The 13,104-nt window shown below is 53.3% G+C and overlaps 2 protein-coding genes across 2 annotated transcripts; one reads left to right on the top strand and one right to left on the bottom strand.

Annotated features, from left to right (window-relative positions):
• Positions 1-31: 31 nt before the first annotated feature.
• SLC2A6 (solute carrier family 2 (facilitated glucose transporter), member 6) lies at positions 32-8,597 on the top strand. Its single transcript, XM_010012309.1, has 13 exons — positions 32-96; positions 688-850; positions 937-1,143; positions 1,899-1,998; positions 2,543-2,754; positions 2,885-3,037; positions 3,368-3,476; positions 3,709-3,882; positions 4,187-4,332; positions 4,415-4,566; positions 6,547-6,652; positions 8,217-8,342; positions 8,403-8,597. The coding sequence occupies exons 1-13, from the start codon at positions 32-34 to the stop codon at positions 8,595-8,597; spliced, it is 1,908 nt and encodes a 635-aa protein (XP_010010611.1).
• Positions 8,598-10,035: 1,438 nt separating this feature from the next.
• Positions 10,036-11,353, bottom strand: CACFD1 (calcium channel flower domain containing 1; the record flags this gene model as incomplete). The annotated part of the gene is made up of 4 exons (XM_010012308.1): positions 10,036-10,129; positions 10,581-10,688; positions 10,832-10,957; positions 11,281-11,353. Coding segments are annotated over 4 exons (401 nt in total), but the record flags the coding sequence as incomplete, so codon positions are not given.
• Between the last annotated feature and the right edge of the window lie 1,751 nt (positions 11,354-13,104).

Raw genomic sequence — 13,104 nt, 5'->3', positions numbered from 1 at the left:
GCCAAGCGCACGCGAGCCTCTCATCAGGAGGATGAGCTTCTCGTACCGGACCTTCCCTGAGAGCACTGGCAAGAGGCTCGACAGGGAATCCCTGCAGTAAGGGCCAGGCTGGGCCACGGGAATGCCTGCGGGGTGGGCTGTGCCCCCATCCCAAGACCACTGGGCTGGGGGCAGCTGGTGGAAAAGCTGCTTCATGCTGCTGTTATTCCTGAATTGCCTTGAGATGGGGTCTCATCCTGCCCAGGGTGTGCAGTGCTGGATGAGCCCACCTGGGAGAGCTGCGGGTGTGCGTTCTTGCGGGCCATCCAGCTCTCATGGGGACACATGTTACTGCTGGGGGTCTTGAAAAGAACCCCGTCCCTGCTGCACCGGGATGAGCCGGCTGCTGCCTGGCTCCAGCTTCTGCTTTTCTCCATCTGTTGAACCCTCTGAAAGCTGCCTGGTGCAGAGGAGAGCATTGGCAGTGCCCAGGGTACAGGCTCTTGCTCCCCACTACACGGCAGCAGCAGCTGCTGCTCCACTTGGAGAAACTCCCCAGCCTGGCGCTGTGCAGAACCATTTCCCAGGAAACCCCATGGGTGCCACGAGAGCCTCGGCCAAGGCTGGGGGAAGCTGCAAGACAGAGTTAAACTTTCTGTCGGGTGCGATAAGGGCACCCAGCTTCCTTCCTCTCTGTCCCTCCCTCAGGAGCCTCCACAACAAGCGGCTCTACCTGGCTGTGCTTGCCGCTGTTCTGGGGAACTTCAGCTTTGGCTTTGCCCTGGTTTACCCCTCACCCGTCATTCCTGCCCTGGAAGCTCACCCCAGCCCCACGCTGAGGCTGGACCAGAACACAGCATCCTGGTTTGGGGTAAGGAGCAGGGTTGTCCCTGCAGGGGAAGGAGCCAGAGCCAGGGCAGCCCAGACCCACAGGGCTCCCTCTCTATGTCCCCGCAGTCGGTGTTCATGCTGGGGGCTGCGGCGGGGGGGCTCAGCGCCATGCTCCTCAACGACCTCCTGGGCCGCAAACTGAGCATCATGTTCTCGGCACTGCCCTCCGCCGTGGGATACGCGCTGATGGCTGGTGCCCAGGGGATCGGGATGCTGCTGCTGGGCCGCGTGCTCACAGGCTACGCTGGCGGCGTGACATCTGCCTCCATCCCGGTAATGTGCCGCGGGAGGGAGCTTGTCGGGGGGTTGCACAGCAGGAGATGGGGCTGTAGCTGAGCCTGGGACATCCCGCTGCTTTCGGAAGGCATCAGCAGAGCTCCACGCTGATGGCTGGTGCCCAGGGGATCGGGATGCTGCTGCTGGGCCGCGTGCTCACAGGCTACGCTGGCGGCGTGACATCTGCCTCCATCCCGGTAATGTGCCGCGGGAGGGAGCTTGTCGGGGGGTTGCACAGCAGGAGATGGGGCTGTAGCTGAGCCTGGGACATCCCGCTGCTTTCGGAAGGCATCAGCAGAGCTCCAGTGCTGTGGCTGGTGACTGGGGCTGGGGAGGATGCGCCGGAAAGTCCCACGGTGCTGGACTTTCTTGCCTGCAGAAAAGGGAAGGCAAGTCCTCAGCCCTTCCCTGTTCTGGAAGCAGTCGTTCCCTCTGCATTTACCAAACGCTAACCTCGTGTTGCATGCAGAGAGGAAGGCGAGCATTGAGCAACCCTGGGGCATGACTTTCCAGTAATGGGAGTCTGAGTGTGCTGCTGGAGCACTTCTCCCATGCTGGGAGAGGGAGGATATTAGCGGTGCCTACAAAGCTCCTGGTGCTGGGTTGGTCAGGTTTCCACCCCCAGAGGACAGTTTCACAGCAGTCCGGGTTTCCCTTGGCCACAGTGGATCACTGCAAGGTGACGGAGTTCAAGTTTTAGTGGCAATAGGCATGTACTGGAGCTCTGTTGAGAGTGTGTTGTCCTGCTCCAGGTGTACATCTCAGAGATCTCCCACCCTGAGGTCCGAGGCACGCTGGGCGCTTGTCCTCAGATGATGGCAGTGCTGGGCTCCCTCGTCCTGTATGCGCTGGGCAAGTATCTCGGTGTTTAGAGGGCAGGAAATCCTCAGTGGGACCTTGGGGAAGGGGAGTTTATTTTGAACTTTGTCAGCAAGTTGATGAATTCCTTTCCCTCACAGCCACCAACACAGGTGTGCAAAGGGGGCCTGGACAGGATCACCCCTGTGTGACTTGCACTTGTGTGTGTGTACCCAGACAGATGAACCCATAACCTGCATGGACCCATGGCCATTACCACACCTACAGACCCAGGTCCTGCCAGAGTTTTGCCAGGGCTGAAAAGCAGCACATGATGAACTGTGCGTGCATCTCCTGCGAGCATGTGCCCTGATTGCTGCAGGATCTTGCTGGATACTCTAAGACTGGGGGAGCTTGCTGGAAATTTCCTGTATTGTGCAGCTGAAAATGCTTCTTTTCTAGGAGAAAAACATGTGCCACTACTCAATGTTTTACCCCTGCTGGATTTATTAAATTTAAATTGTGGGATTGCCTACATGAAGGCACCAGGACACCCTTCCCCACATGCCTTCTCCTCCTGACTGTGCTGCTCCTGCAGGGCTGGTGCTGGACTGGCGCTGGCTGGCCATCGCTGGGGAGGTGCCCGTGCTCGCCATGAGTGTCCTGCTCTGCTTCATGCCCAACTCGCCCCGGTTCCTGCTCTCCCAGGGGAAGGAGGACGAGGCGTTGTGGTCACTGTGCTGGCTGCGGGGTAAGGACACAGACTACACCAGGGAGTACGAGCAGATCAAGGACAGCGTGAGGAAGCAGGTGAGGATGCTCACCTCCAGCATGGAAACCGCACAATCCAGCCTCCTTTAGGCAACTCCTGAGCCATCTTCCGGGAGCCACGGTGGTGCCCAGAGGGAGTCACTTCAGTTTCCTGGCTTTGTCTCTCCAGAGCCGGCGTGTTTCGTGTGCTGAGGTCAAGGACCCCTTCATTTACAAGCCCATCCTGATCGCAGGGGGGATGAGGTTCCTGCAGCAGCTCTCAGGTGTCACTTGCATCCTTGTGTACCTGCAGCCAATATTCAAGAAAACTTCCGTCATTCTGGTGAGCCCTGGGACTGGGCCCATGCTCCCATTGCCTTGACTTTAGCAACAGCTGCCCAATGCTCCAAGTCCCCTGCAGTCCTATGTTCCCAACTTTGGAGCCCTTTCTAAAGTACTTGGTTAGCAGCCAATAGCCAGTGAGGATGTGGGAGGCTGGGGAGCAGTACTGGCCCTACTGTCTCCCCACTCTTTGAGCTTCAGATCTTCTGGTCTCTTACTATAGGAGAACAGCTTTGACAAAGTCACCAGCCAGAGTCAAGGCAACACATGTAGGAACCTGCTCTTTCCCCGACTCTCGACCTCAGCTTCCCCACTGCTTTTGCCATTGCAGAAACCAGAGTACGATGCAGCTCTTGTTGGATTGGTACGTCTGTTCTCGGTGGCGATTGCTGCTGTGTCAATGGATAAAGCTGGGAGGAAGATTCTTCTTTTTGTATCAGGTATGTCTCACGTGCTGTTGCACAAGAGAAGCTGTTATTGAAGGACTTTCAGGAGCTCTGCAAACATGCAGGAGTGGAAACTTCAGCCATGCAGAACTGGGGCAGGGAGTAGGGAGGTCTCTTTCCTTTGCTGGTGACTCAGCTCCTAAGCAGAGGCGTTCCCAGATCAGTCCTTGGCATAGAGGGGATCGCTCACCCATCAGTCCCACTGTGCTGTTGCATCTCTCCACAGCTGGTGTCATGTTGGTCTCCAACCTGACCATGGGGCTCTACATCCACTTCGTGCCAGCTACTCAGAATAGCACCATTGCCAACAAGAGCCTGGTGAGCTCTGCCAACCCTTTTGCTGAGCCGACAAACTATATCACCCTCATCCCCCTTCTGGCAACCATGTTCTTCATAATGGGTAAGTGCAGAAAGCAAGAGAGCCCAGGACCCACAGCACAGAGCTGAGTACCAGGCTGGGGGGACTCTTCTTACCCAGGCAGGGTAATACGGAGCAAAGAGATTGGGCTCAGAGTTGGAATGGAGGCAGGTGTCCCTGGAAGACCAAGAGAGATGGCATCTGAAGTCACTCTGAGGGCTGACAGAGCATGAATGGGCAGGAATAAAGATTGATGGAGGGCAGGGCAGGATTACACAGGGCTCTTCTGCACTCCCCAGCAGGCTTCAAATCCTCAACCGCCTCCCCTTACCCCTCCTCCCTGCAGGTTATGCCATGGGCTGGGGCCCCATTACTTGGCTGCTCATGTCAGAGATCCTCCCTCTGAAAGCCCGCGGGGTGGCCTCAGGCCTCTGTGTCGTCGTGAGCTGGCTGACAGCCTTCGCCCTGACCCAGTCCTTCCTCCTGGCCGTGGTGGGTACTGCCCTGGGAGGGGGTTCTGCAGCCCCTCCTGACTCCCTCTGCACCAGCTCACATCTTCTGTCCCATTTTCCAGAACACCTTTGGCCTTGAGGTGCCATTCCTGTTCTTTGCTGTCATCTGTGCCGGGAACATCTTATTCACAGGCTGCTGCATTCCAGAAACCAAGGGCAAGTCCCTGGAACAAATCGAGGCCTTCTTCAGGAGTGGCCGGAGGTTGTTGATGAGGTAGGAGCTGCCATGTGCCAGCTGTGCCAGACTACCGGTCCAGTCCACATGCTCAAGGGCAACAAAGAGAACTGTTGTGCTGCTGGAGGTAGAGGCTGGAGCTCTCTGTGGAGGCAACAGGACAGGAAGGGGCAGCAATGATCATCTCACTTTGGACGTAGAAGTTGCCAGCTGGAACTTTACTTTCTCTTCCCATTATTCAACACTAACTGTTGCGCTCTGGGCAACAGGTCGATGCAAGGTATGGGACCAGGTAACCAGCTCCAGGCTGGAGATAAAGATGTCCTGGAAAATAAAACACATGCTGTGGACAAGAAACCACGGAAGTGCTTCGTGCAACAGCCACCAAAGCAGCCTGAGAGCCTGAGGGTTTGGCTGGAACAGAGTTAGCAGCTGTAGCCGTTCTGATGAAAGTTTGTCATGTAGTTGCAAGAATAAAACAGTTTTGTCTCCAAATGTGAGATGTTGCCTTGATTTGCAAAGAAGGGAGCTGCAGGCAGGTGGGATGGGAGAGGCGGATGAGGACTGCAACAAGGGGACCACAGCAGTGTGCAGCTTCCCAGATGAGTCTCTTGTACTTAAGGACTGTGAAAGAGGCAGAGCCAGATATTTTGTATAAAAAGCTGCCACATTTTATTGCTCTAAAAACACACATTACACTAGAAGCCTAATAAACAAGACTGAATACAGTTCACAAAGAAGATCTAAGACAATACAAAGAACAGGAACAGACACACATTCAGCTGTAGTGCAAGTGATTCACCGTAGGAAAGACATGGTGGGTACTGTACTGGGGTGGGTGCTTCCCACCGCAGGGTTTTACTCATCCACAAAGAAAGGTGGATGCACCTCCATCACAGTCGTGTGTGAAGCCTCCACCTCCATCACTTTAAGATTTCAACTGCATAGTTAGTAGCAAATTATCTTACCATTTTTTCCTGTGTGTCCTGCAGGATTAACGACATTATAATTTACTTAGAGCCTAACCCCAGGTAAAACACAGCTGCAGGATGTGATTATGGAAGGAACAAATGGCCTTGCTGATTACTTGCTGAGTATCACATCCAACTTCTCCCAAAAGGGCAGGACAACAAAGGCTGAACTGGGAGATGATTTGGCCAAGCATTTGCCCAACCTTCTGAAATGCACTTGGTACCCTGAGAGCTGGTGGAGATGCTTGTGTCCTCTACTGTGACAAGAAAGCACGGGGTAACATAGCGTGTATTTGGCCCAGATCTCAAGATATGCTAGCTATTGTTTAGAACCCCTACAGCAGGAGATGAGAGAAATCCCTGAAGAGAAGATACGCTTTATCAGAGCATTGATTTAAAGCAGTCTGGGAGGGAGGAACAGATGGGCCAAAATTAAAACCACAAAGAAAATTCAGCATTAGACCCAACCTTTGCTGCTGAGACCCATTTCCAGAAAGATGTTCTGTCCTGGCTGGAATATGACGGTTCTAAGCATGGCCTGATTATGAGAGGTCTCAAGAGCCTCTGCTTTCCACTGACCTTCTGAAGATCAGGATCTCTGGCAGCCCTGTGCTAAAGTGTTCTCTGGCTCACATGGCTATGGACCAGGTCTTGATATCTTCACTTCAGTGAAATCCTTCCCTGAAGACAGTGGATGTTTTTTTTTTTTCCTAAGGAAAAGAAAATGACAAAGATTAATTGAGCTTCCCAAAGCTTGGCCTAAGGAGGAAATGCCCAAATATGAAATGAGGTTGGACTCTTCATGTTCTGCGAGAACCTCCTTGGAGAAGTATTTTCTGAGTGACTCCTTTCTTCAATATGGAAAGTCTGAGCAGTTTTGCTACAATTTTTAGAGTCTCAGAAATCACAGTGGCTCTTTCCAGAGGTAGAATGGTCTTTTTATTCACTGCACACACAGAGAATCAGTTGGTGTTACAAAATCAGCTCCTGCCCAGAGCAGCAAGGTCCTGGTATGCAGTAAAAGGTGAGCGTCTGCTTTTCTCTTCAGGCCCAACAGACAGCCCCAGGGCACAGTGGAGTTAACATGCACAAGTGCTGTCAACTTCATGACTGAATGGGACATGGAAGAGTTGCAGCAGTATCAGTGCACCTGGGTAAGACGTGCACAGCTCATGCTGAATAGTGTAACAGTCCACTGCCACGTGCACATGTGCTGCCAGTGTCTTTTCACACTTAGTATCAGCAACTGTGATCAATGCATCACCTGCTCTTGAGTTCTCACGTAACAAAACTTCTGTCCCATCGTACCCCAGAGGCCTTTCCAAGACCTGGCAAGCAGAACCTCTTCCATAGAGACCCTGTGGACAATCCATCCACTAGCCTGGATGCCATCAGCAGGGATTGGGTTGAGCCTGTAATATCTCTAGAGCAGGCTTTTAACTTCATTTATCCTTACACAGCTCCAAGCACCCCAACAGTGCCTCTAAACACAATTAATAACCACCATGCACTGTGAATAGGCATATAACTACTGTGATGCTACTACTCTAAAGGTCCTTTCTATCTCCACAAAAAGTGTCTTGTCCACACGGAGGTCAGACCATCCACAGCAAGTGTCACAACTCTTCTGTGCCCACGAGCCTCCGAGTGACCTGGAGCAGCACCTGCCTGCAACAGGGACTGCTGCTGGTCTGCGGCATGAGGACAATCAGATGAAGCCAGTGAGGGTCCTACAAGTTCTGTTGTTCATCACCGCGGATGGAGACCAGGCTGCAAGCATTTCTCTATCAATCACCTCTGCTTTGCTTTTCACCTCCTGTCACTAAAGCTACTGTGGAACTACTCACAGAGCAAAGCAGTCACTACCAAAGACATGCTCGTAGCTACGTGCATCAATGTTCAACATTCCTCTACTAAGCACTACTTAAGTCCCCAAACCCCCCTGAAATCACAGCAGATGTCCTGTTTGTTAGGCAGGACTCAGCACTCGAACCAGCCGGTAAAGGCTGTGCACAGGGACACCTCTGCCTCCAGAAGCAGAGAGGCTGTCACGGCTCAGGTACCCCTGGGCTGCTGTGTACTCTCCCTGCAGCACCCCATTGCTTCAGGCAGCGTGACCCACGCAGGAGGCTGTGTTCCCTGCCAGTGGCCCATGTACAGTGTGCAGCAGCAGGGACCAGCACAGGGGCTCTGAAATGGCAGAGCTTTTATTGAAACAAGCTGCATCTGGGCTAGTGGCGCCTACTCTGCGTCCCAGACGAGCTGGTGTCAGAGCAACTGAGTTCAGAGGCCGGGGGGGAAAGGGGCTTAGCACAAAGTGGCTCCCCAGCATCCAGCTGCAGGGGCCCATGTGTGTAAATAAACCCAAGCCGTGTTCTGACTGGTGTAAATCCTCACACCTCCCTGAACTCCAAGGAAGAAACAAGAGCTAACATTAGCTGGCAGCTTAGCCCGCCAATCTCCAGGGACCATTTTGCTCCTGCTGCAATGCACAGGCTACTTCCATACCCAGCCACCTCCCCAGGCCCTGCCAAGGATGTGCTGGTGTTCCCTTGATGTGAACACACACCATACCTAGAGGAGAGACATGTAAAATAGATAGTTTCCAACACGACACCACTCCAAAGCTGAAGAGTGGTTGGCGGACAGACCCGTATGACAGCAGTCAGCCTCCAACAGCATTTCTCTGACCACAGCACAACCCTTCCGGTTCCCCAGGGATTCAAATGGGACCACAAAGCGTTGGTGGCAGCGGGAGCTCTGCTTCCAGGGCAGAGGACGAAAAACAGGCTGCAGTCCCTGCTGCCACTGCTCACCATAGCTGCTACCTGCTGTGGCTGCCAAGTGAGTACAAACCTCCAACCCAGCAGTTACAGCCCAGTGTTCCTCCCTTCTTTCTCCCAGGAGAGGAGGACACCAAACTTTGTCAAGCCAGTGGCCCAGAAGAAGACAAAGGGGCCAAAAGACAACACACTTTTCAGAAATCTGAGAAATGCTCTGAAGGCTGAAAGAGGATTCTATAGTTACAGCATCCCCGTCACAGCAGCCGGGGCTCAGAGGGTTCAGAGACCCCCCCAGCGGAATGAGGCAGCCCTTTGAAGGACAGGAAGCAGAGCACTCTTCCCTCCTGTGTCCAAAGAAAATGACCCCCAGCAAAATAAATAAACGAAACTAAATTATCCCCCCTTTTCCTAATGACAATAAAAAGCAATCATGAAAAACAAATAAATTAACCTCCACAGAGAAACCCTGACAAGAAGAGGAGGATCTGAGCTTTGTTTTGTCCTGCATGTTACAAAGCAAACAGAAAACAGGAAAACCACTGATGGAGCCTGGAATAAAGAAGCAACACTTCCCAGCTATCTGAACTGAAATGATGCAGTCTTCTCTGGTTTTGCAAAGGAAGGATATGCCACCTTCCCATACAAAACCAGTTCATGATTGATACAGACAGAACATGAGGCCAGAGCAAAAACTGTACCAAACAGAAACAAAAACCAGGTCCCTTGTGGGGAAGGATGGGTCACAGGAGCATGGACAGAGAGTGAGAGATAATGGAGCAGAGTCCTGGGCTCACAAGAGAAAGATGCTCCTTAACACCAAGAAAAATCCCACTTGTCTCAAGCAATCGTACCCTTTCCCAGCTGAGGTAAAGCAAACCTTATTTATCTTCTTCCCCAGGAAAAGAGTGAAGCTTAAGAAAAGCACCCTTATTAAGACAAAGTAATTAATTCTTGTAATTCAAGTAAATTGCAGGAAGTGCCTGCAGCTCTATGCGGGGGAAGCAGGGACTGCACTTTGTAGGTACCAGGATCTGCCCCAGCACCTCTGGCAGCTCCTCTGCAGAGATGGTTCTGGTCTTTGCATGGGTTTTTGCTGGAAGTCCTTTCCAACGCCTGCCTTAACTGGACCCAGACGAAAACATACTCATCAGAAGACCAAGCTTAAGAATCACCATGCATTGCCAGAGGCTGGGTTCACGTGTTATACCTGGGAAGGGCCACACCAGGGAGTGTTACTATAGAACATGTAGTGTGCAGTGGCAGGTCACCCCCGGCGTGAGACCAGTGCAGGCGAGGAGCTGGTATGTCAGCTCTGTCCCTCCTCACCCCATGCAGAGAGCAGTTCCAAAAGGAGCACTGCATCTTCTGCTTGCTTGCAGGCATCACTTCAGAGAAAGGCTACCTGCTGCTCAGGCTGGTAACAGCACTCAAAAACCAGCACCTCTGCAGAAAAGAAGAAACAACACCATCACCACCCAAAAAAACAAACAACAAGCCACAAAAACCTAAAGAATAGGGAGACTGTGAGATATCTGGCTGAGGGCTGAGGAGGAGAAAGGGGCCAACACACTGAGGTCTGGCTGCTGGTGTGAGAAGAGGGCACAACCTGCCCCAGCCCCTGAGATTTCCAGTTGCTGCAGTGTCCAGGGAAATCGTAGTGTAGCAGAGAGGAGAGTGGGCAGAGGGAAGGGCAGTGGATTTCCATAGTTTCACCATCGCAGTGTCCAGGAGAGGTTACCCTGAACTCGCATGCTTCAGAGAGTCTGTCCCTCCAGAGCCCCTGTCAGCTTCTCTTCATCCATCTGCTTCTGCTGCTGGTGGATCCGAGCATAGGAAATGGCATCTCCCCTGCAGAGAGAAGGGACAGTGGGGCTCTGGGCTCCAGCTGGCCACCATGGTGGGTACAGCACCCAGCAGACAGGTCTCCCAACTGGGGCCTGGGTCTCTCTGCGCTGAGGGATGCCGGGAGTGAAATGAGATTTGCTGGCCCTCTCCAACCCCACCAACGCGGGTCACTGCCCCCAGAGCTGGGCCCATCCATCCAGCCACTGCACAAAGACAGCCGGGACCCACAGGGCAACCCAGACCGAGCTCCCAAGATTAAGCTCAGAGCTTCAGCAAACCCTAGGACCTTCCCTCCCACAGCTTGGAGATGATGGCAGGAAAATGTTCTCTGGCGCCATTTATACCCGAAAGCATGGTTAGTACAAGAGGAAAGCATAGCCTTAGCAAGGCAGATGGGGTGAGGGCTGAAGGACCACCCTCCCCTCCCCTCCACGAGCAGACAGTGCTCTCTTACTTTTTGCCGAGCGCCGACAGGCCATAAAGAACCCCAGTGGCAAACGCAATGGCATTTCCAAAGAGCGTGGTGAGCGTCAGGCTGAGCACGACAGGGAACACAGCCATCCTGCAAGACAGGGCAGCCCTCAAAGCTAGGCTCCACGCCCCGCAGGACGGAGGGATGCCCATGCATCGTGGCATCCCATATGCATCCCAACGCGGTTCCCGGGACGGCTTCAGCACCACAGCGCACCCCAGGAGCATCCTCACCCGCAGTAGAAAGCAGCTTTCTGCCAGGGCCGCAGCTTGTCTGCCCTTGCAGAGACGGCGTTTGCAAACTCGATAAACTGGCAGCAGAAGGGGGCTTCGCACAGGAACAGGACGAAGGCGTTGAGCCTCCAGACAGAGCAAACCAGAGTTAATCCTACCCACTTGGCCCAGAGGAGGGTCAGCAGTGCCCCCACCCCCCGAGACCAGCCACTGCCGCCAAAAGGGAATGGCAGGGCTGGACCTCCCTGCGCTCTCCCCACACCTTGAAATTCCCAAACCCTTGCACCCCAGACGTATTTTGGATAAGGGTATCTCTGTATTTACCTACAAAGGGGTAAAGACAGAACAAAAGAACTCACGCCCACTGCCCCAGCAGACAGCTCTGCCCCTTGCTCCATTAATGAACCAACCTCCCTCCTGGTGGAAAAGAAAACAGAAACTCTGCTCACATCATCCACACGCCAGCCGCGATGTTCAGGGGGTTGATGGTGACACAGTTCCACAGACCAGCGAAGGCACAGGCTGGAAAGCAAAGAGATTTCAGTAACTCTGACCAATCCTGTGTGCCCAGGGGGGCAGCGAGGCCAAACCCAGCAGGCAGGGCTGGCTGCTCCCCTCAGCTCTGCCCACACCAGACCTTGCAACCACACCAGCGTGATGCTGCTCTCCTGTATCTGGGCATGTTTTGCAAAGCAGGCACTGCTCAGAAGAGCCCTCGCCTTGGCTGGCACCTCCAGGCACTGTACAGACCAGCACAGGAGGGTGGGTGGAAAAGTCTGGTGGCCTGAACAGGAGGCCCAGGATGCAGGGGAGAGGTTTTCATCCTGGCTCCTCCAGCCAAGTATCCTTTTGCTCCAAGTGCTGGGTCTCTTAGCACAACACTTGCACAACTATTCCACTTGGGGAGAACAGAGCATTTGCTTTTGCATGGAGTCACGTATGTAGCACCGTGATTTTTATTTGCTGAGGAATTACTGCTTTGTCCTGGGAAGAACAAAGATGTCCCAGCAGGCATCCGTCTCCAAGCAGCACAGAGGAAGTTCAGCAAAAACATGACTTGCAGCACCAAGGCACACAGACAATAAATAAAGCAGAGGTGAACCCAGCCTCTGCCACACAGTGCCAGTGCTGCGCAGCTCCGCTAGAGATAGGCAGAAAAGAGCCAAGTTTTTGTCCACTAATACAAATAGAAGCGGATAAAGTAGAGTCCAAAGTATCCCCCACACTCCTGACTCTGTCATGCAAGTTGAGGAGCGAGGCAGCAGCGCCTGTGCCAAGGCTGCTTGTGCCTTCCTGCCTCATGAAACTTGCAGAGCATCCCCGGCACTCGATACGCCTTCTCCCTACTCCGACAGCAGCGGGTCCTGCTGCTCACCGGGAACCCAGCCCGGGCAGGTGGCAGCAGTGCACAGCTGAGGCCACAGTGACCACAACTCCAGCTACATTCCATAACCCTTAAAGGCTGCTTGCAGATCATTAGCAGCACAATGAAGAGCAACAGAGGCCATCCAGAGAGTGAGACCAGCCTGGGTTTGGGTATTTCAGATGGCTGCTCCTGTTTTGCTAAGGGGATCCCTGAGCAGAGCTGCTGCAAGCAGAGCTGCTGCGAGCAGTCCTGCCCTTCAAAAGCCTGGCACACGTTTGTGAGGTTTCTTTTAAGCAGTCACCGTTGAATCCTCAAAGTTGCCTTAAAAAGAGTTATCCTTATTTATCAGACTGGAAAACAGAACCGCAGGGCTGTGACAGGAGCAATCTAAGGTCACCCCACAGGTAAGTGACCTCCCGGTTTTAAGAAACAACCAAACAAAACTATTTTTAAAGAAGAATCCTGCAAGAACAAGATCAGCCAGCAGAGGAGATATGTCAGAGGACATGTTAATGTCTGTGCTCCAAGGGTGCTTCTCATCCCCCCATTGCAAAGGGACCGGTATCAGTGTCCCCACACTGCAGGGGAAACTGAGGCACTGGGGCGGGATGATCTGCACAACACCACACTTGCGAACAGCTGGACAGCTGGAACAGCAACAGCAGGATTGCTGGGAGCAGCAGGCAGCATGGAGAGCAGGGCACAACACAGAGGTTTCTAATTCTTCTCTGCTACCAACAAACCCTTGGGTGCTGATAGAAGAGGAGCTCAGGGGAAGCACCACAGGCTTGTGACACCTTCTGCCCACAGGAAAGCAGACTTGTGAAAATAACGCTAAATGACTTCCAGGTACTTTGTAATTATCAGAGCCGCAAAAACCAGCCGCATCTCAGCCACCCCCAAAACA

The sequence above is a fragment of the Nestor notabilis genome, unplaced genomic scaffold, assembly GCF_000696875.1.
Source record: "Nestor notabilis isolate BGI_N333 unplaced genomic scaffold, ASM69687v1 scaffold27453, whole genome shotgun sequence".
Lineage (NCBI taxonomy): Eukaryota > Metazoa > Chordata > Aves > Psittaciformes > Psittacidae > Nestor > Nestor notabilis.
Note: the sequence above shows the minus strand (reverse complement) of the source record. Positions and strands in the feature narration are given on the sequence as shown.